This window comes from Mesocricetus auratus, unplaced genomic scaffold (assembly GCF_017639785.1).
Source record: "Mesocricetus auratus isolate SY011 unplaced genomic scaffold, BCM_Maur_2.0 Super-Scaffold_100021, whole genome shotgun sequence".
Classification (NCBI taxonomy): Eukaryota; Metazoa; Chordata; class Mammalia; order Rodentia; family Cricetidae; genus Mesocricetus; species Mesocricetus auratus.
Genome location: NW_024429202.1, coordinates 3046154 through 3072983, shown reverse-complemented (window position 1 = coordinate 3072983; position 26830 = coordinate 3046154). Strand labels below are relative to the sequence as shown.

Below are 26830 nucleotides of genomic sequence, written 5' to 3'. Positions count from 1 at the left end.
CCAACTATCAAAAACCCCCTTTCACATACTATACTACTTGATCTTTTTACCTTGCACTTTTAAATTTCAACAAATTAATATGTTAATATTATAACAATGGCAGGCATTAATTAAAAATATTTAGTTAACAAAAGTATTCACTGTGCAGTAAGTTGCAATAATAGCTCATTTTCAAAACAAAATTGTTATTCAATAATGAGATATTTTAATGTCTGAACTAGTCAAGGACAGAATAAACTATACAGCAATACTATCTTCAAATTAAAACATCTCTTTACTGTAATTATGAATTTAGTTATAAAATTTATCAACAAAATGTACATAGAAAAGAAGGTATTTTCTTTGGTAATATTTTCCATTTGTTTTAATTGCACTTGTACTTCAACCATGCTGTATCACAGCCATAGATTTCACATATATTACACTCCTCAGTTACATGCCAAGTTATAAATAATTACTTTTCTTTTTATATTCACCTTTGGTGGATATTTTGAACAGACATGACATGACATAGGGACTTTATCTGTTTTTACTATATCACATTTCAAGCTTCACATTATACTTTTATTTAGAGAATTGCATCACTTAAAGGAAATATGTATACAATTAAAAATGAGGAGGAATACAAGCTCTCTACAATGTCAGGGGAAAACAGTCTTCTGCACCATTGGTGACAACTGACCAGCTGATAATTTATACAAAGTCAACTACTATAAAATATGGATGTCAAATATTTAAATTTTTATATCACTTGAAGAAAGAATTCATAAGCAGATATAATAACCATATCGTTCACCACATTTCAACCAGTGCCTCTTATACACAAAGCCCTAATGTAACAGCTAACAGCATGCCTGTAATCTGAAGAAATAAATAATGCAGTTCCAATGAAGGAAATGGGATACATCTCAGAGAACTCAGAATACAAATGAGTTACCACATGTACAGTGTTCATGTGCATGTTCCCAAGTGCTGGTATACACTATTAGAGCTAACTAATTAATCATCAGGACAAGGTATCTCAATTAAGGACTTCTTCATTTATCTGATTGCTACTTATGATGTTTAAATATACTAGTACTGAATTTTCAGGGGGTTTGCTACAAGGAAAAAACAGAACTTAAAAATTTTGGTTCATTATACAAATTTTTAAATGTTATTGGAAATATTTAATCTTTCTTTTTCTTTGGTTTCATGAAATAAAGTACAAAATTCATGAACACTCACTTAAACCAGGATCTAAGTCAGGATGAAACCATTAATGAGACAAAAGAAAAACCTGCACATATTCTTCCTTCCTTCCTTCCTTCCTTCCTTCCTTCCTTCCTTCCTTCCTTCCTTCCTCCCTCCCTCCCTCCCTCCCTCCCTCCCTCTCTCTCTCTCTCTCTCTCTCTCTTCCTTTCTTTGGTTTTTAGAGATAGGGTTCCTCTGTGTACCTTTGGAGCCCGTCCTGAACATGCTCTATAGACCAGGCTGGCCTTGAACTCAGAGAGATTCACCTGCCTCTGTCTCGTGAGTGCTGGGATGAAAGGCTGTTTTTGTTATTTCTTAAGCTTGCAGACTGCCAGATATCATACTGTCCTTTATAATGTGATAAAAACATAGTTACAAGTTCTTGCTATTGTAAGACCATAATTCCATAAAAGTTTGTGTCTTCTACATTACCTTGTAAAACTGTGTGTGCACGTAATCATCACTTACATGTATGAATTAAAGGTTCCTTCAGAGTCTATGGCAGAATTTGTCCTTTTTCCATTTTGACTTGGATCTCCTAAAGACAAAAAAAATATTGAAATAACATAGAGAAACTGCAAAAGTGAGTATTTTACTTAATAAGCACTGTGTGACAGCTCTACGTAATGGCATACTAAACAACAGACATATATTATTCCCTTGTGTACGGTGAGCCTGTTAGGTAAAAGTTCATGTGGATGTGTCAAGACACAAACCAATACCCAAACTCCTAATTTGGATAGGAGCATTGCCAGAGTGACTGTAACAAGGAAAGTAAAGTATGAAGCAATTATTTTCTATGAATCACAGAAACACGGAAGCTTATAGACCATTAAATTACATACTAATATTTATGAACAAAGGCAATCTTCTGTTAGAGACTAGATTACCCTTTCTGACCACCAGTATAGCCAAAATGGACATAGGCAGAGAACAAAGCTAAAAGTCCAGCAGTCACCCAAGAAGACAAGTAAAAGAAACACAGACAAGGGAAATGGTGATCAAGAACACACTTTAGGAACCTTCTAACATATCTCAACATCTTTTCCAAAATACGCTGTTAGCTGTTAACATTATGTTTGAACTGTAAAAACCTCAGAAATATAAAATACAGAATGAAATTTCATCAAAAGACATTAGTATTTTGTGGAGGTTTGAAAGAAAATGGCAACAAAGGGAGTGGCAATATTAGGAGGCGTGGCCTTGTGGGAGGAAGTCTGTCACTGTGGGGGTGTGCTTTGACTTCTCCTATGCTCAAGAAACCACCCACTGTCACAGTCCATTTTCTGTTGCCTGCAAGATGTAGGACTCTCAGCTATGGTAGAATATTATTGAAGGTGTGTGACTTTTGTTTATGCTACATTTGTTTAACTCTGTGAAGTTGTGATTCTTTGCCTGTCTAAACACCTGATGGTCTAATATAGAGCTGAATGGCCAATAAGGAGGCAGAAGCAAGGATAGACAGGGCTGGCAGGCAGAGAGAATAGACAGGAGAAACAAGGAAAAGGAGGGATGAGCTACTAAGGCTAGTAGAACATCACAGGCCAATCACCTAGTCACCCAGCCAGACTCAGAGCAAGAAGGAAAAAAAGGTATATAGGAGTAGAGAAAGATAAATCCCAAGGACAAAGACAGACGGGATAGTTTAGGTTAAGAAAAGTAGGCAAGAAACAAAACAAGCTAAGGCCAGGCACTCATAACTAAGAATAAGCCTCTGTGTATTTATTTGGGTGCTGGTTGATGGGCACCTCGAAAAGCCCAAAGAGTAAAGCAACACACAACACTCAGCTCCTCCAGCACCAAGTCTGCCTGCACACCACGACGTTCCCCGTCGTGAAGACAATGGGTGGAATCTCTGAAACCCTAAGCAACCCCAAGTTAATGCTTTCTCCTGTAAGAGTTGCCATGGTCATGGTGTCTCTTCACAGCAATAAAACACTAAGATATGTTTTCTGTAATTAACATTTTTTTCATTTAAAAAACAAGACTATTTGTGAATTCAAATTTAGAATCAATCAATATGCATGGGCTTATACAATATAAAAGAAAATAAAATTTTAAAATATTTTAAAAGCTTAGCAATACCTCAGAGTAAAAAATTCTTATAGTTAGAAATAATAGCTTATTCATTAAATATGTATTTTAAAACACAGTTTTATGAAGCCGTACACTATTAAATATATCATTTCTTCCTCAAGGCAAATTATGAGCAGTATATAATTAAATTTTGCACTTCTAGTCCCTACAATGTACCTTTCAACATTATTTTATATTTAAAAGCTTAATAATTTAATCATTTGTTCAATTATGACTTATAATTTTGATTTATGATGAAATATTTAAGGTTTTACTGGAGACCATAACAATAGAAACATCAAATAGCAATTGTGAAGAATTCAGTTTAAAAATGAGATTAATTTTTAAATTTTTATATATAATACTAAGATATTTTGATTCCATAGTTATGCCACTCATTAAATGGCTACTGAAAACAGAAATGTAATCTGTATGACAGCATTGTGTTGTGTCACATAGGAATACTAAATCCACCTAAGACTCTGCAGGCATGACCAGCTTTTCAAATGTTCAGGCAGACTCAGTTCTCATGCTGGACCTTTTAATGTGACTTCTTTTTTCAAAGTTTCCATCTAAGGTGTTTCTGATCCTTTGGCTGTTTTGGTTGTCTGTTTAAAACTTAAAATAGACTTCAGCATTCAAAAAGGGTAACACATAATTTTTAAATAATCCAAGCTTAAATGTTTAAAATTACTATAGCCATATGCATGCTAATCCCTTGAATACAGCATAAGACTATACATAGTACATTTTATTTCCGTTAAAAAATAATAGTATCGACATGAACTGAAAAGATAAAAGAAACAGTATTTCAGCTTATTAAACAGAAATTTCCTGTAATACATGTTCTTCAACAGTATGCAGGAACTTCCTGTGTGGCCTTCGACAATTGGTATAGAATAAGTATTATGATATACACTGAATCAGTCTTCCTCCTTAAAACTAAATGTTATGATTATTTAAATATATGAAATATTACCTCCAGAATCTTTATTCATTTAAGATTGACTTTATGAAATTAAACATAGGTTCATTTATAAGAGCAGTTGTGGGGCTTTTGTTTGTTATGATTTTTGAGTGTCTCACTATTGAGCTCTGGAACTGGCATGCAGATGAGATTACTTCCTCTGCTGGCTTTCAAAGCCCACAACAACACCCCTGGCTTTCTTTCTTTTTTTTTTTTTTTACAACCATGTTTTATCATAAGGATGTTGCAAAGGTTTTCTATAGTTTGTAATTGTCACCAGTGAAAAATGACATAGTAACTGTAACTTTCAAGGTGCAAAAGTATGCAATAGAGAAACAAATTGCTGGTTTTCCTACTCAAATACAGAGTTTAATCGTTTCATTAACAGTATCAGTAAAAAGATTTCAGAGTTTGTTATATGGGGGAAAGGTAATGAAGTTTTGAAGTGAGAAAAACTGCTTTAGTTTTTCAATATTATAGTTGAAAACTTACAGCAAATGTTTATGAAAACATCTGTTCCTTACAGCTATAGATTCTTAATTTTATATAGATGTTTTAGATTCTTATATTGGAGGAAACCTGACTTTTGAAAGGTATACAAACCAAAAAAAGACAGAGTTTATAATTCTAGAAAACTGTACATGAAATACGCTATGTCCTGTAGGAATTTTTATTCAGAGGGACTCAGAACTAGTAACCAGAAGAAATCACAGACAGAAAGCTCAACCCACATTTAAACCGTGACATGCTGAAAGCACATCAATAGGATAAGAAAACACAAAATGAAACCCCCGAACAAATGTGCTTTATTGCTGATTCTAATTTGCTTTTTAATGTAGTAGAGTAAGTACTCATTTTAAAAGGGAAGGAATAACTGTAATGACAACACAATCTTAGAACCTATGTGTAATGTTCCCCCCCAAAACAACAGAGGGTGCAAGAGAGTTTAATACAACATTTTTAGTTTCTACTATAATTTGGAAACCAATTTGTCAGATAACCAGCAATAAGTGGAACAAGAATGTACAAATTGATTTCCACTCACACAAATAAGACAGACAAAAAGACACACACACACACACACACACACACACACACACACACACACACACACACAAATGTAGAGAAAGTGTTCATGTAATACAAACCGTGAACTGTGTTTCTAGATTAACAAATTTCCTTGCATGAAAAATAATTTTACTGAAAATATACACAATTTTTAGAATACAATTCTGATTTTAAAAGTATTTTAAGCTGGGCGGTTGTGGCACATGCCTTTAATCCCAGCACTTGGGAGGCAGAGGCAGGGTCTCTGTGAGTTCAAGGCCTGACTGGACCAATAGCCTCCCAAACAATACAGAGAAACCCTGTCTCGTAAAAACCAAAAACCAAAAAAAAAAAAAAAAAAAAAGTATTTTAAAACCCAGTGTACAAAGTGATCTGGATATTTTAACGGAGCTTATATAATTTAAGTATGCCTAAGAATTATATACAACTATACAGTATACACATTTAATATTATGGTATGTAATAATTTACAAATTATAATAGTTTATATCTATAGATGAAACCGACCAATTCCTGCAGCTGCAAGTGTTTGAAATATTCATACTATTGTTTTTGTTTTTTTTTTTAATAATTGAGAAGTAACTTTGTAAAATGAGTTCTTAACAAAATTAAAATAGTTTGGCTCATGTCAACAAATGAACTTTCCAGTACTCACACTGGACTACATCTAACTGAGTTGGTGGACAAAGAGGTGTCATGGGAATCCCCAAACAACCAGGCAATGGGTTACTCTCCATAAACTGAGAGCAAGGCTACACTGCTAAAGACAACACCTACACAACTCTCTGAACATGCTAAAGGCGGTGCCTAAATACAGGTTTTACCTCTCAGTTCTAGCATCTTCGGTATAGGAAGATACTCTGTTGTATACTAAAGAGAAATGTAAGCACCAAGTCAGCCAGAAATCCCCTGGTCAACAATGGAATCCTGCTGATAAGATATACTGGTAGGGCAAAGCTTGTGGAAGTAACCTATTAACATGATTTGACTTAAGGCACACTCCATGAGATGGACCAAGAACCAGGGACCGAGGGAAAAACCAAATACTACTGGTCCAAAAAAATGTAAGCCTGATAATATTTTGCTATAGATCAGTACCTTGGTCAGCCATCAGAGAAACTTCCTCCTGCAACAGATGGGAACAAACACAGAAACCCAGACAGACATCAAGAAGAGTGTGAGAGAACTTGGAACACTCAGCCCTAAATTGGGTGTCTCCATCAAGTCCCTCCACTTAGGACTCAGGAAATCTCTCAGAAGAGAAGGTAGAAGTGTAAGGGCCTCTGAAGAAGAGATGGAGGACACCAAGAAAGACAGGCCCTCTAAATCAACATGATCAGAGGTCACAATGAACTCACAGAGACTGAGGCAGCGAGCCCAGGGTCTGCAAGGTCTGCACCAGGTCCTTTGCATATATATACTGTGACTCCCAGGTTAGTGTCTTGATTCCTGAGCGTGTGAACAAGGGGATGTCTGATGCAGGGGCTCTTTTCCTTCTGTTTGTTTGTCTTTTATTTTACGTCATTATATTTTATTTTGTTATATTTACTATCCCTAGTTAGTGTGTGTTTTTTTCCTAATAAGAGACAGACAGGAGATGGATCAGATGGGAGGGAAGGTTGGGATAAACTAGAAGGAGCACAAGGAGGGAAACCATAATCTGAGAAAAGAATCTATTTTGAATGAAGTGGGAAATTTAAAAAAAAATCAGTTTGGCTCACTTGAAGAAAAAAATATGCTGTTAACTTATGTTGGTTTAAATGAAGTATTTTCAAATAGCAATTTCTAACATATATGTATCTCAGTTATTATGCCAATAACAGTATAACTGTAACTTAAATTTCAAAATAGGGACGAGCAGATTCAAGATATTCTTTTAACTTTATACTCATGTTGAGATAAAGACATTTATTGGTTCGATCCATGAACTATTAAAATCATGATATGTGAAGTTTTACAATAAATTTTTGTAGGGTTTTTATGCACAAACATCTGTCTGCTTCAAGAAGAGAGAATCAGAAATTTTAAACTAGGTTAAGTTGAAAACAGCCAGAAAAACACTATAAATAAGTGCAGCTACTCAAATGTGCTTTAGTTTACATCTGAAAGCACTGAATTTGAAATATCACATAATTCTAAGTATGAATACTGAAAACACTTTACAGTAAAGACAGGTTCAGATCTGTGAGAGTGTAGTGTAGGGGGGTGGGCGTTTGATTCAAACTAAGATGCAGAAAAAAACTAGGAGGTTCAGTAGAGATCTGAAAACTTGTATCTTTTAAAAATGCTAGCAAAAAGTAATTATAACTTTTTTATTAAATGTAATATCCTCAGAAGGTATATTATTACAAATTATGATTTAAAAATAGCCGTATGCTTACATACAGTAGTTAAGATTGTAAAAAGAGTCAGTTTCATCTATCAATATTGTAGCCACTAAGAGTACTGTATCACTTCCAAAATTAAACTAGTGCCAGCCTCCACAGATTGATAATTTACACAAAAATGTGAGAACTGACCATTAGGTAAGTAAAAGGAATTTCTGAATGAATTCCCATTTTCTTTATTATTGTTAATTTATCTACAGTATAGAAAGCAGATAATAGTCCAATTTAGTTTTCTATGACAAAGTTATTATTTTAAATAATGAAAACCGTTTTTCAAAGAAACATTTACTTGGACAATCTCCTAAGCCAGATCATCTTGTACCAGAGAAGAGAGGCTCTACACGTCATCAGGTTATATTAGTAAGGGTTCATGAAATCTTCCCGACACCTTGAGTATCACATATTTTAAATAGCAGAGAAAAGAGACTAAGGAGATAGTTCAGTGAGTACAGCACTTGCTAAAACAAGCATAAATATGTGAGTTCAGATTCTAGCATCTATAAAAAAGCCTAGTATGGGCAATAATGTCTGCGACTCCAGTTCAGGGGGTCAGAGACAGACCTACTGTGGTACTCCTTAGTGAGCCAGTCCAGCAGAAACAAGCTCCAAGTTCACTGAGGACATACTGTCTCAAAAATTTAGGTAGAAAAATGTAGAAGAGGCCACTTGATGCTGATCTCTTGTTTCCAGAACAGCACCATGTGCACACAAATATATCGTACACCTCAAACATGCTCATAAAATTAGGGGAAAGAAAAGAAAGAATTCAGAACATGAGCGATGGTATCAAAAGGTGGTGCTGGGTTTTCATGTGGCTGGAACAGCTGTGGAAGGAACCTGCTGAGATGCTGGGCCAGAAGCCTGGAAACCATTACCTTCTGTGAATTGCACCTTTTGAAAGCTCAGAACAAGCGACATAGGACTACACAATGAATCCTGACCGGCAGAATTCTACCAGACTGTGGAGAAAGGTCTCTGAGTAAGAAATCAGAATATAGCTGGGTGAGTAATTAACAGAAAGGAGATACTCTAATTAACAGAAAGAAGATACTCTAAAGATTCCCTATATAACTTCCGTGATCCATGGAATTTTCTATGCTGGACATAACTATATCTTACTATAGAAACATTTAATTTCACCAATAATTAACAAGACATTAAATTATGGTCTATTTTAGTAGTTGTAATGGAACTTAGCATTTAGTTATGGCAATGCTACAGGCTACCTGCCATGACAATAGAAGCTTCCACTATATACTGTAAAAGCTTACAAGCCATCTATCTGGTCTTTAAAACCATCGTCTCCAGAAAGAGTTGCTGCCTAGAAATGCTATATAATTTAGGTACTTATAAAATCATAGTGGGCAAAAGAGAAAGTAACAAAACAGACTTAGAAAAGAGATGCCTAGGAAGTACACATGATGTCAAAGAGTATTAGAATTATCTCATTAGATTTGGAAAAGATAATCACACACCACTGCATTTCAAGACATAAAGTAAGGGTCTCACTGTGCAGTCAAGACTGATACATCAGTCAATATCCACAACTACCATTTTAGGAAAATATAAGTGAAGAGTTTGTTTAAACTTGGGTAACTAACATTTTGGTGTTAACAAAAGGTTTTTTTTTGTCCCTTAAGAGCATATTAATATTGTGTGTGCAAAACCTCGTAAAATGCAAAAACATCCATTAACTGAGTTTCCTTTGTTGATGTCTGAAAAATTCAACTAGAAACAATATGCAGGGTATGAAGCCACCATTTATTAACATCGGAACCTAATCTCATTTATGTTTTCCAATTGAAACTAAATATGTTCTTTCAACTAAGAATTATATAAAAATATTTTAAATCTAAAGCTTCAAAATTCAGACAAAAATATCTAAGACAAATTTTTTCAAACATATCATTAGTACTAAAAACTACCAATCACTAAAAATGAAATTCACTGAAAACCTCATATTCGATTAAAAACTTTACAAGTCTTTCAAAATTGCAAAGAAGTAATGATTTAGAAAAGTGCACATCACTTTTAAATGTGTTTTCTTGTACTGAGAGTTCTACTAGGTCTTAATGATGAAAGCTGGGAGTTAGCTACAGGTAACAAAGCTGAAAGATAAGAGAGATGAAGGAGCAAGCCACAGCCACCTTTCCTCACCAACTTCCCACTTGAAAAGAGAATGAGTTCCTGTTTCCTCCTGCCTAGAATTCTCCGCCCAGCCATCCCACTTCCTATCTGTCTGAGCAGACCTCCAGACCTATATGGGTAGCTAGTGGCAAGCTCCTCCCTCTAATCTTCAGATAGGTTTTATTTGTACAAACATGATATCACCACATTTTCTACTAATTAACTGCAAGAGTTTATATAAAGCCAGGTGGTGGTGGTGCAAACCTTTAATCCCAGCACTTGGGAGGCAGAAGCACATGGAGTTCTGTGAGTTCGAGTCCAGCCTGGTTTACAGAGATAATTACAGGACGACCAGAGAAACCGTCTCAGAAAAACAAGAGTTTACAAAAATTCTAAACCCGTGCTAACTTGTATTTAGTGTTTTATAATTCATAATTATTTATTAATAGAAGTGTTTTCTTAAATCTGACAATAACCAGAAAAAATGATTGCATTTTTAAACCTATGACAAACTAATGGTCAACAATTCATATACACCTTGAAAGATATCAAAGAAGTTATTTATTGATAATTTTATACAAAGTAACAAATATGTGTCTAGACAAATTATGAGTAGGTTCTAATTAATAAATGTATTTTCTAATTCAAGCTTGAATTCATACACCTGGATCATGTGATACCTTTTCAAGGATTTTAAAGTTCTGTGGATAGACACTTGTTGAACACTCAATGTTACAGAAAGCAGAAAGCTGGTGAAAACGTATTTGAACAAGAGGATACTTTACAGCTCCAGGAAGCATACGAACTTGGCAGCTTCAGCCATGTGGTTCTGGCTTTAGAGTCAAGGATACAAGAAAGGGGTTGTGGAATCTTCCTCCACAGCTAAGGAACACTGGTGAGGCCAACGATGTGTCACGGGAGTCTCTTGCATAGAAGCCCAGAGAGGCCATTGTGTGAAGCTGTGAAAGTGAGACTCCAAGACATTGGAGATGTCAGAGTCAAGGACACCTGCCAAGGAGAGCTGCTAACAGGAAGTGGAACCAGCCCAAGAGAAAGACGTGTGTTGCAGTCAACAAAGCTGAACAGAGTTGGAAATCTTGAACACTGTGACATTAGACGTGAAGATGCAGACCTTGGAGTTTGCCCAGCTGGTTTTGGATATTTCTTTGGTCCAGTATTTTCTCACTATGCTCCCTTTTTGCCCTTTTTGGATTGATAATATATATCCTGTGCCACTGTAGGCTGTATGTTGGAAGAGTGTGATTTTTTTTATTTTGATTTTATAGAGTTCTCTCAGAAGAGAATTTGAACTTTGAACTTTTAAACAGCAGTGAGATTATAAGAGAATTTTGGAGTTGGACTGACTGCATTATCACATGGCCATAAGCTAATGGTGGTCAGGGAGAAGAGTGTGTTGAATTAAAAAAGAATATTCCCCATAGTCTCATAGATTTGAATGCTTGGTCACCAGGGAACAAGTGCTATTAGAAGGCGTGGCCTTGTTCCAATAGGTATGGCTTTGTTGGAGGTGGTGAGTTACTGGAGATGGGTAGGGAGGCTTCATAAGCTCAAGCCAGGCCCAGTGGCTCTCTCTTCATCCTGCCTGCTGAGTCAGTTATACAACTCTCAGCAATCTCTACATCATCATGTCTGCCTGTGTGCCAACATGCTTCCCACTGTAATAAAGAACCAAACCCCTGAACCTGTGAACAAGCCACAATTAAATGTTTTCCTTTATTAGAGTTGCAATGGTCATGGTGTCTCTTCACAGCAATAGAACATTAACAGAGATAATGGGTATCATGATAAGAATTTAGTTCTTTATGTCAAGATAAATCAATACCAAGGCAGTAAAAGAACAGTTGTAAGCAGAAGTAGAGCATAACGAGACTTTCCATTTCTAAATGGTAACTGAACTTCAGGGCACTGCACTGCAGAGGTAAGCTGGAAGAACTAGGGAGGATGAGGGAGACTGGATACATCTGGAGAGACTCCTGATGACACAACTGTCAACCTGAGAGCAGCATTAGCATTAGCCAAGTATGGCAATTGAATACCGGTGAAGCTTTCCGATTTGAATCACGGTTGAACTATTCATTCACTGATTTGATTAATACGTAATTTTCTTTTCTGTTTTGGAAACAGAGTCTCATTATGTAGCTCTAGCTGTCCGAAAGTTACTGTGTAGATAGAGTAGGCTGGCCTCCAACTCGGAGAGATCCACCTGCCTCTGCCTCCAGAATGGTAGGATTAAAGGCACACACCTGGCTATATCTGAAGATTTAAGGAGAACTAATAGGTACTAAGTAAATAGTTCCAAGGTTTTACTTTTGTGAAGACATCATGATTAATTAGAGAGACTGGATTAAATTGATTAAAATATAATAATAAGAGCTGCAAAGAAAATGTAGCATGGTACAGTAAAATCCAGTGCCTGGCTGGAGCAGAGAAGCAGGGATAGAGAGTAGGGAGACTGGTTGGATACACTATAAAAACCATCTATTTGAAACACAGTCAAATGTCACTTGGATATCTGGGTCAGCAGGAACTACATGGAAGGGCTTCTAGCATTTCAAAAGGGAACTGTGGTTGAGGGATGGGGGAATAAGCATGGAAGAGGGAATACTGAGTGTGGAAGAATGAAAACATTTAGGTGGGAATAAAGGCAAGGGAATGGGGTAGTGGGCAGGTTATCTAACACTGAGGATGTATTAAATGCCTTATTGAAACCTATTAATTTGTAAACTAATTCAAAAATAACATTAAAAAAGGACATTGGATAAAAATCTTCTGCATGTGTGGGTATTGTTCCCAGAAAGGTATGGGTTATTAAAAACTCCAGTGCCAAGAACAGGACAGTTCCCACTGTGAGCTGTTCGAAGTTCCAGCAGGCACCTCAAACAATTCAGGCCTTTGCTACTGCAGGGTAAGACAGTGTAGCCGCTCTGCTATCTCCTATCTTGCTTGGGCCATTTCAGATTTATTCTTCTTGATGGAGAATCCCTGCAGAAAATTCCCGAAATGATTCTAGAAACTGGAGATCATGATGCCCCATCTTCTGTTAAACTGCATCCTTTGTGGAAACCCTCTCCAGCTAACTACTTACTTTAGCCTCTGTTAAACTATTGTTTGTGCAAAACATCCACTGACAGCTGCCAAGTGAGGGGTAGGTGTGGGTTTTCTTCGGAAGCCCTTGTTCTAAATGTACCCCAATATCTCAGTGTGCTCCCAGCCACCTGGAATAAAGACTTTCATTTGGCTGGAGGCTATGCCCATGTGCTCTTTCCTGGTGTGCTCCCTGTAACATTCTGTAGGGCCCATTGGCAGCCTCTAGGGCTGCACCCCAAAAGTATTTGTGAGATCCCAGGAGAAGGGAACACTGCTCTGGCTAGAGAGGAGTCTTAGGGGGTGCACATTCCAGGGTGTGGGGAAAGTCCTTTTTAACCAGTCGCTGACCAGTACTTCAGAAGCACCTGAGTCTACCACCCAAAAGCAAAAGTCACCTAGTCTGGACACCTCGAGGTTAAGTTTGGTCTTTAAGAGGCACCACCTGGTTAGGACACAAGAGGGGAGGTCATACACAACCACAGATCAGTGTTATTCTGTGTGAGACATCAATGGACTCACCTGGTCTATTCTGGTGCATAAATGTGTGGTGGCAACCCCCAGCTGTCTTTACTATTTGTCTCTGTTCTAAAATGCAGCCAGCACTGCCCCCAAGACAGTGCTTGCCTTTGCTGAGGCTCACAGAGCACACTGGGCTGCCTGAGCATGCTGCAGCGACCCCTTTATAAGGGTAACTGGCTGCACAGCTGGCTGCTGCTATTGCTGTGGTTACAAGAGCAGCTCTCCAGCCCTGGAGCCACGCCCTTCCTTGGGATTACCCAAGGTCTTTTTCTGGTGCGAGACACTCCCATCCTGGCTTAAGACCTGTGCCCTCTTGCTGGCATGGTGAGATCACCCAGACAGAAGGAAATCCCTTCATGTTCCCTCAGCCACACGGAGGAAATTTACCTTCTGTCCAGACTGCTTGCTCCCAGTTTCTTCAGCTACTCCAGGTCCCTGGAGGGGCGTGTCCTATTCCTGATCTCTGTGTGGATGTGGGGAGGAGCCTAGTCACCTGTGGTCCAAGCAGCAGATTGTGCACCAGTCTCCTGGGATAAGGGGTAGAGTGGGGGCTGGGTTGAAAGTCCTACTCACCCATGGTTTGTATTTTCTTTTGTACCAATAACTTGTATAACTGTAAAACCCCAAACCTTCCCTTTTCAGTAGTTGTAGGCCCTTTTTCTGTCTTTTAAAAAAAATTACTTTTTTATTTTTAATTTTACATATCAATCCCAGTTCTCCCTCCTCCCCTCTTCCTGCTCGTCCCACCTTCCCCACCCCACCCCCCTCTGCTCCTCAGAGAGGAGATGTGTAGCTCCTTGCTATATACACAGAAAGATTGCCAGAAGCTCCTGTATACCCTGTTTATAGACAAGGAGCAAAATCAAATGTGGTGAAGTACAGGGAGCTAGCTCTGGGAACACATGGGAGCCTCTCCTTGTCTATGCAGTCCAGGTGGGGTCAAGCCCTCACTCTGTTCCACAGCCTCACCATTCTGCAGATGACTGTCTCCAGGTGAATGACCTCATCTGATTGACTTGCCGTCGGTGACACCACATGGGACAACAAACAAGGTACTGTCAGCAGACGGAACAGTTCCTTCCAAAACAGGAGTAGCAACAGCAGTGATGACCTATGGTTAGACTATCTGGCACAATCTTTAAGCATGGAACCATAGCTCAATAAATTGAGTTTTTAGCTTTGACTCAAACACTCAATGGGGTAAACACAAGACTATCACCACATACACTGATAACTGCTTTTGTGACAGCCCATGTCCAAGGGACTCAATAAAAGGAAATAGGATTGCTGACCTCAACAGAAGAAAAAAAAAAGTCAAAAATAGAAAAGAAGTCACAGCCCTATTTGAAGCTATCTGTTTACCTAAGAGTGTCTCCATTGTCCATTATAAAGGACACCAAAAATAGGAATACTCCAGAACATACTAGAAAAGGGTTTGCTGACATTGCTGCCCACTGAGTAGTCCTGTACCAGTGGGGAGTCTCAGTTTTGGTAGACAAGCTTACAGAAGAAAAAGGAATGAACCCCTGAGTGAGACTGACCAGATTACAAAGGAAATCCTGCCATTCCCTACCCTAGAAGCTATTCACCAGTTCTAGCCAGGACACTTGTTGTGGATAAAGAAGATCCCTGTCCAGCCCCTGGAACCTATCTAGCCAGTTACCCTTACCGCCCAACATCTGTGAAAGTGACTGGTACCATGCCCTGAATTCACCACTCCCAATTTAAAAAGGCCACTGAGGACAACAGATTGTCATTTGTATCTCAGACGCCATAAAGATGAGACTGACCAGAGTTTAGTAACCTGTGATACATAATCTCTATCAGCCCCAAACCTAGACATGGGTAAAGGAAAACTAGGGGTGGGAAACATTACTTTTGTGGGGAAGTTCTGCTCTCATGTCCCCCTTTCAAGGGTGAAACTTTATAAGTCTAGGGGAGGAATGGGGGCTAGTAAATCAGGTTGTGGAGAAGACTGGATAGAAAAAGGCCTTCAGGGATTACAATTTTATGCATGCACTGCCAATGGTGAGTCAGTCTGCCAAGGACAATGTACCTGCATTATGTCCTTAAATTACAATCTGCTTTCTCACCTTGCTCCAATGCCCAACAAACCAATGCTAACCTAGAGGACCACATAATCTTTCATGCTCTTGAATTTATTTGCAATGCTTTATTAATGGTTTGACAAAACTATGTCTCCTCTGACTTACAGGAAAGTCACACCTCAACTCTATGCATATTGGTCCACGTTGTGCTCCAGGTATACGCCTAGAATAGAGAAGAGAGTGCCCACAAGGCCTTTGACTTAATGTTACCAAGGACAAATGGGTCCCAATTCAGATCCTGACCCTAGTAGGAGCAGAAATAACTACTGTAACTGCCATAAGTTGATTGTCAGGAACCAAAACTTTCTGAGAACTTAGTTCCCAGACAGACTTAGACCTAAGCTATTTGAAAAATTCTATTTCCAGGCTGGAAAGCCATGTAACTCGTTCACAGACGTAGTCTTACAGGACTAAGGGAGGCCACTGTATGTCTACAGGAGAAACTTGCTGCTTTGCTGCCCAATCAAAGATCATTAGGGAACCCTTGTGAAGGTCAAGGAAAACCTCATAAAAGGAGAAGGAGGCATGCATTAGAAAATTGGTATCAGGTTTGTTTGCCTGGTTCTCATGGCTGACCACCTTACTGTGTTCATTACTTGGACCACTGATTCTTTCCGTGGTTTTGTTTTTGTTTTTGTTTTGTTTCGAGACATGGTTTCTCTGTGGCTTTGGAGGATGTCCTGGAATTCGCTCTGTAGATAGCCTGGCCTTGAGCTCATAGACATCCACCTGCCTCTGCCTCCCGAGTGCTGGGATTAAAGGGGTGTGCCACCAACGCCTGGCTTCTTACCGTGTTTGGGACCAGGGAACTGGTGGGACCTTGCATCCTCATCTGCACGACCAGTTTTATGAAACAGGATAAACTCAGTTAAGCTACTTGTCCTTAGGACCAACTATACCCTCGTAGAAGATGGTTTGACTCAGGCTCAAAGAAACAGTGGGGGAATGTCATAGGGTAAGGCAGTGCAGAGGATCTTCCAAAATGCCCCAGCTAAAGATCACAGCTACTGTTAAACTGCCTGCTTGTGCAAAGCTTCTCCTCTAGCTAACCCCTTATCACAGTTTCTGTTCAACTGAATGCTTGTAAAAACCTTCCCCTATAGCTGCAGAGCAAAATACCAGGGTATAGTTTTGAGCTTAAAAGTCCTTTGCTCTACATTCCTGGGGCTACAATTATGTCTTGAACACCTGAGCACAGCCATAGCCAGCTGGAATAAAGACTTTCCCTTCACTATGAACTGTTTCTCTCATGGGGGTCCCACAATAAGTGAGTTACACCCTACCCACCCACAAAAAGACTAACAGACATCAGATGTCAAGCTGTACATGACAGTGCATTATTTGATAGTTATGGTTCTGAAAGCATTATAACTAACACGTTACCATTCTATAGACACAAAGCCTCTGACAAGGAGCATGAGCAACACTTTGGAGTTGCTAGGATGTTACCTATAGGTGATGTGGAAGTCCTGCGTATATGTCAATGAAGCACTGTTGGCCAATAGGGAAGCAAGATAGGTGGGACTAAGAGTCCAGGAGGACTCTGGGTAGGAGAAACACAGAGAGTCAAGATGTAACTGCCAGAGGGATAAGAAGCCTGGAAACTTCTCCAGTAAGAGAAATACTTAGATTAACAATTATGGGATAAATACTTAAGTCAGAGCTAGCCAGTAAGAAACAAGAAAGGCCAACAGCTTCATAATTAATATTGTGGGAACACCAGACCTTGAGCAGAGACCCACTTCCCCTTCGGCCTGGGAGTAGGCAGCTGTAAGACAATGTTTACTAAAAACATGTTTACTAGAAACAATACAATGCCCGGGGCAATAAGTTCCTGGAAAAGGCCTGCCCACAGAAACCGCCCTGACCTCGACCTTGTCCAAAGACTGACACGCCCAGATCAGTTTCTGGTGTCAGAGCAGAACCAGCCAGGGTAGAGGAGAGAGCAGAAGCTTCTCTGGAGGGAGCCTTTCTTAGGAAGTTTTCTTGAACCTTTTTGGGGCCTGTTTAAAGTTTTCTTTATATCGTTGAATGAGTCTCTGTGTTGTCAATCCCCGACACCCTCAGCACGTTCTCGGACACAGGCCGTGCAGCAGACGCAACAAATATACCCTCCTGTGTGTTATTTGGGGTCTACAACGCAGCAGAGCCCAGGCAACTGGTGGGGAAAAACCAAGCGGCAGACAAGAAAAAGGCTTCTCTCTACACATAGGTCCAACAGAATGGACTTCAGACATGCCTGACCTATAGGCTGTTCAGTACACCATATGCTTAATGTGAGCCTGACTCTTTGACTTATAGAAAGCAATTTACTAGACTGTCAATTGGCAATGTCAGAAAATACTATTCAGAGATAAGGGGAAGTTGCCAGGACTGAAATAAAGCCACAAAGTCATGGTGTACTTGCCTGTAATACAAGTTAAAACAAGAGGTTCATAAATTTGTGGTCAGCCTAGTCTTTGTGATGAGACCCACTCAAATCAACAAGATGGAATTGCATGAGTCAACCCTACAAAAAGCAACAAAAAAACTGGAATAACCCTATCTTATCAGATCACCATGGCTTAATTGTAGAAAGCCTACAACTCATGGAAATTGAATAATGTTGAAATGAATAAATACCCATGGGTCAAGGAAGAAATAAAGAAATTAAACACTTCCTAGATTTCAATGAAAATGAATGCACATCGTACACAAACATATGGGACACTTTGAGAGCAGTCTTAAGAGGAAGGTTCATAGCACTAAGTGCCTGTATAAAGAACTTGGAGAAATCTCACACTAGTGACTTAACAGGACACCTGAAAGCTCTAAAACAAAAGAAGCAAAGTCACTTGGGAGGAGTACATGCCAGGAAATAATCAATATGAGGGCTGAAATCAATAAAATAGAAAGAAACAAAAAAAGCCAAAGAATCAATGAGACAAAGAGTTGGTTCTTTGAGAAAATGAAAAGATAGACAAACCTTTATCCAAACAGAGGGAGAGGCAGAGGGAGAATATGGAAATTAACAAAATCAGAAATAAAAAGGGGGACATAACAATGGACACCGTGAAAATCCAGAAAATAATCAGGTCATACTTTGAAAACCTGTACTCGATAAATATGGAAAATTTAAAGGATGTAGAAAATTTTCTGGATAAGTACCACATACCAAAATTAAATCAAGAACAGATAAACAATTTAAATAGGCCTATAACAGCTCAGGAAAAAGAAGCAGTCATCAAAAGTCTTCCAACCAAAAACAACCCAGGTTTTAGTGTAGAATTCTATCAGAATTTCAAAGAAGAGATACTCCAATACTCCTCAAATTATTCCACACAATAGAAACAGAAGGAACAGTGCCAAATTATTTTTATGAGGCCACAGTCACCCTGATACTCAAACCACACAAAGATGAAACTAAGAAAGATAATTAAAGACCAATTTCCCTCATGAACAGTGATGCAAATTACTCAATAAAATACTCTCAAATGGAATCTAAGAATATATCAAAAAGATCATCCACCATAGTCAAGTAGGCTTCATTTCATACATGTAGGAATCAACATGAAAATCTGTCAGTGCAATCTACCATATAAACAAACTGAAAGAAAAAAAAACCACAAAAAACCACATGATCATCTCATTAGATGCAGAAAAAGCATTGGAAAAAATCCAGTGGAGAGACCAGAAATACAAGAAACATACCTGTATAATAAAAACAATATACAGCAAGCTGACAGCCAACATAAAATTAGATGGAGAAAAATTCAAAGTAATTCTTCTATATCAGGAACAAGACAAGGCTGTCAACTCTCCATATCTATTCAATATAGTATTCCAAGTTCTAGCAAGAACAATAAGAGAACAAAAGAAGATCAAGGGGAAACAAATTGGAAAGGAAGAAGGCAAAGTATTGCTATTTGCAGATGATATGATAGTATACATAAGTGACCTGAACTCCTACAGCTGATAAACACCTTTAGTCAAGAGGCTGGATACAAAATTAACTTAAAGAAAATTAGTAACCCTCTTATATACAAGCAATAAATGGGTCAAGAAAGAAATCATGGAAACAACACTCTGCACAACAGCCACAAATAATATAAGACATCTTGGTATAACTCTAACCGAGCAAGTGAAAGAACTGTATGGCAAGAACTTTAAGTTTTTGAAGAAACTGGAAAAGATATCAGGAGATGGAAAGATCTCCCATGCTAAAGGATTGGTAGGAGAAACATAGCAAAGATGGCCCTCTTACCAAAAGCAATCGACAGATTTGAGGCAAATCCTATTAACTAACACAGTTCTTTATAGACCTTGAAAGAACAATACTCAGCTTCATGCATAAAAAATGAAAAACCCAAGACAGATAAAACAATAAAAGGGAGAGCTACAGTAATAAAAACCACAGACATACGGATCAATGCAATTGGATCAAAGACTCAAACATAAAAACACACACTGATGGACTCCTGATTTTTGGCAAAGAAGCCGAAATTATACAATGGAAAAACAGAAAGCACACTCAACAAAAGATGCTGGTCTAACTGGATGTTGGCATTAGAAGAATGCAAATAGACCCATATCTACCACCCTGTATAAAATTCAAGCCCAAATGGATAAAAAAATCACCAAAAATCCAGTTATATTGAACCTGATAGAAGACAAAGTGGGAAATGGCCTTGAACATATTTGCACAGGAAAAAACTTCCTGAATAGAACACCAGTAGCACAAACACTAACAATTAATAATGGGTCCCCCAGAAACTGAAAAGTCTGTGTAAGGCAAAGAAGACAGTAAACAAGACAAAAAGACGCTTGCAGAATGGGAAAAGATCTTCACCAAATCAGCATCTAACAGAGGGCTGATCTCCAACATACATGAAGAACCCATGACACTAAACATCAAAATACAAAATAATCCAATTAAAAATGGGGTACAGATTTAAACAGAATTCCTAACAGAAGAATCTCAAATGGCTGAAAGACATTTAAGGACTTGCTCAACATCCTCAGTCATCAGGAAAATACACATTAAAAATGACTCTGTCAGTCTAACTTAAATTTGTCAGAATGATTAAGATCAAAACACAAGTGACAGATAACCAGATGCCGCCACCCCTAGCCAAACACTATGCAGAGCTAGGAGAATCCTGCTGAAGAGAAGGAGGAAGGATTGTAAGAGCCAGAGGTATCAAGGACATCACAAAGAAACCCACAGAAGCAACCAACATGGGATCATAAGGAGCTCATAATACTTAAATTGACAACCAGGGAGCTTGCACAGGACTGACCTAGACCCTCTGTATATATGTCACAGATGTGCACCTTGATCTCCATGTGGGACTGCTAACATTTGGCAGAGGGGCTGTCTCTAAAGTTTTGGATGGCTTTTGGGAACCTATTCCTCATATTAAGGCTTTGTATTACGGCAGTGCCCAGTCTAAATACAAAGGGAGGTGCTTAGTCCTACAGTAACTGGATATGCCGTGTATGGTTGATATCCATGGAAGGCTTGCCCCTTTCAAAACACAAAATGAGAAGAGGATGGGCGAGGGTGGGGAACAGAGGGTATGTGGGGAGAGGGAACAGAGGGTAGGGTAAACTGAGATTGGGATATAAAGTAGTTAAATTTAATTTTAAAAATCTAAACAACATAGTTGAATTTATTTACACACACACACACACACACACACACACACACACACACACATACACACATCCTAACAAAGTAAAATAAAATCAAGATGAAATAAGTAATTTAAAAAATAACCTATAGCCAGGCAGTGATGAAACACCCTTTAATCCCAGCACTAGAGAGCCAGAGGCAGATGGATCTCTGTGAGTTCAAGGCCAGCCTAGTGTACAAAGCAAGTGCCAGGACAACCAGGACTGTTACCCAGAGAAACCCCATCACTAAAAACAAAAAAACAAAACAAACTAATAACAACAAAAATATTTATAAATCCCAGGGCCAAATGGATGTAGCACAAAACTATGACAAGTTTTAAAAGAGCACTAATACTCCTGAAATTATTTCATAAAATAGAAGTCATTTCCCAGTTTTTTAATAGAGCCATTATTAATCTGATGCCGAAATTGGACAAAGTTCCAACACACATACACACACACACACACACACACACACACACACAAGAAAAGAAAAAAAATATAGGTGAATTGTCTGATGAAAAACGACATTAAAATTTGCAATAAAATACTTGCAAACTGTATTCAAAAACTAATCAAGAGCACTCATTATGATCAAGTTGGCTTCATTCCAGAAATTCAGGCATGTTCAACATATATGTATGAATGCATGTAGTTCACCACAAAAATAGGGTCAAAAGCAGAAATTACATGACCATTTAAATTGATGAAGGAAAGGTTTTTGAAAAAATCTAATATCCTTCATTATAAAGACTTTGGAAGGTAGGGATGGAGGGGGGATATTTCAACATAAAAAAGGCTATCTATCACAAATTGATAGCCACCATGATTTTAGGACAGGAGGAAGACACTAGGGAGATACAAACAGGAAAGGAAGAAAACTATTCCTATTTACAGATGACATGATTCCATATATGAGAGGCCCCAAAGTCTGCACCTGGCAAATTCTACATCTGATAAATTCTTGTAGTCAAGTGGCAGGTTGGAGTTTATAAAACTAATATATCTATTAGGTCCCAAACTCAAAAGGCAGTGCATCAGTCAGGGTTGCTGACAATAAAGCATCTTTCTGTTTGCCGAGAAGAGGCACTTCTCTACTGACATGTACTAAAGCGCATGCTGACTTCAAGATCCCCTGTGGTGACATTTTGTTTGTGATCTACAAATAATTTTGACCGAAGATCAGAAGGCAGAACTTAGTCACTAGTTAGTCATGGGGTCAGGTAGTGGTGGTACACACCAGCACATGGGAGACAGAGGCATATGGACCTCTGTGAGCTCAAGGCCACCCTGGGCTAAATGAGAATGGACCAGTCTAAAAGAGAAAAAGAGCTCACACCTTTGATGCCAGCACTAGGGAGGTGGAGACAGGAGTGACATGGCTGGGCAGAGAGAGGAATATAAGGCAGGAGGAGACAGGAGCTCATAGCATTCAGTCTGAGGATTTGTACAGACAGCATCTCACATTCAGTCTAAGGTTTTATAGAGATGATATTAGCTCTGAGGATTCTTAGGGACAGGTTTACCCCTTGTGTCTGAGGATTCAGTAGAAGTAAGTGGTCTCTCTTGTGGCTAGGTCCTTTACTTCTCTGAACTTTGAGCATTTACCACATAGCTGACTCTGAGGTTTTTATTATTAAGACCTATTAGAACTCTTGCTACAGCCCCTCTTGACATGGGCTTATGGTGGACACCAAAGCCACTGAACTCTTCCTTCCAACCCACAGCCCCTCTCCCACGCTATTCCAGTTAACAGGATTTCCTGGCCCCAGCCTGTGGCTAATGGTTTTTCTTTATAGTTCAAGAAGTTTTTCCTGGCTCCCACTGCTCTCTGCTCTTTCCACTTATGGATAAGTCATCTGCACTCTTGCTTACAATATCCAAACCTGTAATCTTCTTTCACACAAAAGAAAAACACTCAGGAAAACAATCTCATTCATAAAAGCCTCAAACAAACAATAGAACAAAACCAACCAAGTGAAAGACTCATTCAATAAATACTTTAAAACACTGAAGAAATTCTGACAGCCAAAGTTTTAAGTTTTATTACTATGCCTTAGAGATCCATGAAATAAACAAAAAAATGCTTCTGATTCTCAAGCTCCTTGCTCAAGGACAGACAGTTCCTGAAATGCTGGAGGCTATTGTTTATGGAAGATAACAAATCACAGGCTTTCAATCCCATAAACAAGTTTGCTGGATCCTACTGCACTGGATGTGCTTGATCTCATGTGGATGGGAGGTTAGTATTCAGGCATCTTTACTGCCCTGCCCACAGGCTTCTGGCAGGATGCCTCCTCAGCTGCAGCCATAGTGAATCTTGTGCACATTCACTATGGTCCCTATCAAAAGGGCCCTGCCACCTCCCCCCTCCCCCATCCCACCCCCTTTTCTCTCCCCTCCCTTTCTCCTTCTCTCTCTGTCTCTGCTTCTCTGCCTGTCTCTGTCCCCATCCCACTCTGCTTTTCTGCTGCTTCTGTCTCCTTGCTTTCCCCAAATTAAAAACAACAACAACAAAAACCCTTTATGTGAGCTCTGTCCCATAATGTCCTTTTCTCTCACATTGCTTTTTAAAATTGCAACATGGGAGGTTCAAGGGATGGAAATATGTCAGGATGAGCACTTGCTCCTGAATGGACTTGGGCCAGAGGTATGCAGGCAGGAAATACATCAGGATGTATGCTTGTCCCTGATTGGACCTGATGGGAAATATAGTTTTGCCTTTTTAAATTCCTGCAAATTGTGACTTGGGGGCATTTTCTAGCAAACCAGAGATGGACCTGGCCAGAGAGTCCATCAACCTGGTCAGTATTTAATTAAAGCTCTCTTCAAATTTGACATTAAACAGTGATTGTGGTCTTTTTCTCAACTGGTAGAATTAACAAAAGAAACTAAAGATACCAGAAGATATTAATGTTATTAATATCAATATTATAAATATAGGCATCCTAATGATACAGTAGGAGTCTGGACTAGAGGTAATTTCCTCTGCCTCTTAAAACAATCAGAAGACTCAAGGAGTACCAGCAGCAGAGAAACCCAAATACAGCAAACAGCAGCAGACAGTCAACAGTGGAAGAAAGGCTTTTACTGGAGTGAGACAAGAAGCTGGCATACAAAGAGAAAGACATCTGCATTGCAAAGGAGGAGCACTAGCAAAGGCAAAACCTCCAGGCTATTCTTGGGGTCTGGGGTTCCCTTCAATCTCTGAAGTTTTCCTCCCCTAATTTAGGGTTAGTCCATTTGAAGAAAAATATGATGACTAATTGGTTTATAACTGCTGTTTAACATGTCCTGATGGGGCCTTGAACTTGAGCCTCCAGACTTCAGACGGGATGATGAGGAAGAAGCCAGACATCTTGAAAATGTATCAATTTTATTACCTTGCCATGGCCTCTCTCCCTATCTATCTGCCAAGTTGGGAATCTGACTCCTAGTATCTCACTACTAACAACAATCCACAGATTTGGATGTTCTGGGGGGTCACCAAATTGAAGGACTAGGAATTAGACAGGTTTCCTGATAGGCAGGCAGATCCAGAGAGTACAGTCTACCATTAGATTATCTAAGTACTGTTACTTGTATACAAACAATTATTTCTAATCTGCACTAGCTGTTAATTTGAATGAGACTTGTTATACACAGCACTAGGCTGGTCTGTAACCCTACATCTTTGTACCCAGCATTCAAGGTACTCTGTAGTTTTATTGATTTGCACTACAATGCCTGTCTTTGAACTGTCTTTTTCAAAAAGTCTTTAAGTCTTTGTGTTGTGTGCCTGCATGTGTGCTCACAGACAGAGAGGAAGGGAGAGAGGGAGGGAGTGAGGGAGGGAGGGAGGGAGGGAGAGAGGGAGAGAGAGAGAGAGAGAGAGAGAGAGAGAGAGAGAGAGAGAGAGAGAGAGAGAGAGAGAGAGAGAGAGAGAGAGAGAGAGAGAGAGAGAGAGAGAGAGAGAGAGAGAGAGAGAGAACACAAGAGAGAGCACAGTCAGAGGACAATCTTGGGAATTAGTCCTTATCTTCTTTTTTGTGACAGATACCGGATCCTCTCTTAGCCCCTGTAAATGCCAAAGTATCCACTGTGTGCTCCAGGGGATTCTCCTTCCTGTCTCCACCTCCATATAGGAGTACTGAAATGACAGATTTGGTAGTGTGGCAAGTGCTGTATCCAGAGTCACCTTTTCACTCCTGAATACATCTTAAAGAAGGTTTCAGCTGTAAGTATTCCCAGGATGAAGGGAAAATCTGAATAAATCCTCTCATTTTACTTGCTTCTAGCTGACTTTTAAAGATGGTTAAATTTGGAGGTCATGGAGCTAAGGGAGAGCTTAGCTTACACATCTGGAGAGGATCATGATGACAACAGCTGCCTAGGAACTTTTCAAAGCTTTCAAGATTACTTTTTTAAATCCACAATTTTTTTACTTTAGTGTACTCAGGTGTTTGATGGGTGACCTTTTGATGTTAGATTCTGGACCTAAAACTCACCTTCCGATCATACTAAGCATATTCTGACTCATCTGTGTCCACGAAGAGCCATGGTTTCATTATCAGTGTGCAGACACTGATTAGTCATATTTCCTCATGCCAAACCCAGCCAGCTTCTTCACTCCAGAGCACCAGGTTAACATGTGGTGTGAGGAAGTCTCTTCTCTCCACCCAGCAAGTGAACTCTTTTTCAACTTGTCCATTTCATGGTTCATAGATTGTTGGCTGGCAAAACTGCCCAGGTTTGACAACATTCCTTTAGGCCACACCCCCTGAAGAATGCCTCTCAATAAGAAAGCAAGTCAAACTATGGCAAAACCATGAGAAAAACAAAAACAATGAGCATCTTCACTAAAGGTCCCCAAAGGTCCACTTCATGGTAAGTAACAGAAGCCTCACGACAAGACTCTTCATGGTAAGTAACAGAAGCCCTACGACAAGACTCTTCTCTCCTCTTCTAACTTACTACTCACACTCACCCTCATCCTAAGCAACTGCTTACTCTTCTAGTTACCAGTACTATTTTGGTTTCAATAAACCTCACCGACCAAATGGACTAGCTGTCATTTTTAGGATTCTTTTGTTTCTCCCCGCCCAATGAATATACTAGATAAGAACTTCATTTGGAATGAAGAATCATAAATGTCACACTGCAATAGGACTTTCCTCAGAATTTTCTCCTCTTTGTTTAGTTTAGCAATTAAAATTTTAGTTTAATTTTATAAAAGACAATTCAATGAATCCATTTTACAAAAAACAAAATTAAGCTACTGAAGAACACAACTTGAAAAATTTTCACAAGTAAATAAATATGTTTATAATGAAAATATAATGAGGAAGACCAAATTTGGAAGGCAAAAACCGAAACACCAATAATACTTCTTATTTTTTAAAAACAAAATACCACTACCTGTTTTTTCCCTTTCAAACTCCTCTGTTCACTATTCACTATATGATATGCACTACCCTTAACATCTTCTGTCTTTGTCTCTTACTGTCCATGCATAAATCTATTTTAAAATTCACTTTGCATTTAGAAAAATACAAAACTATAATGATATATTTTAAAAGCAAAACACTGGTATTTACCTTCAA

The 26830-nt window shown here is 38.8% G+C and overlaps 1 protein-coding gene across 8 annotated transcripts in view; it reads right to left on the bottom strand.

The window, feature by feature from the left end:
• Positions 1-26830, bottom strand: part of Tbc1d5 (TBC1 domain family member 5) — a 424656-nt gene that overhangs the window by 214532 nt on the left and 183294 nt on the right. For 7 of the 8 annotated variants that reach the window (XM_040729178.1, XM_040729183.1, XM_040729179.1 and 4 more), the window contains one exon: positions 1702-1771. In XM_040729178.1, coding sequence (XP_040585112.1) covers positions 1702-1771 — 70 coding nt within the window. Of the gene's footprint in view, positions 1-1701; positions 1772-13872; positions 14013-14454; positions 14563-26830 lie in introns of those variants that run through there. The other variant, XM_013115138.3, reaches the window with a different exon arrangement.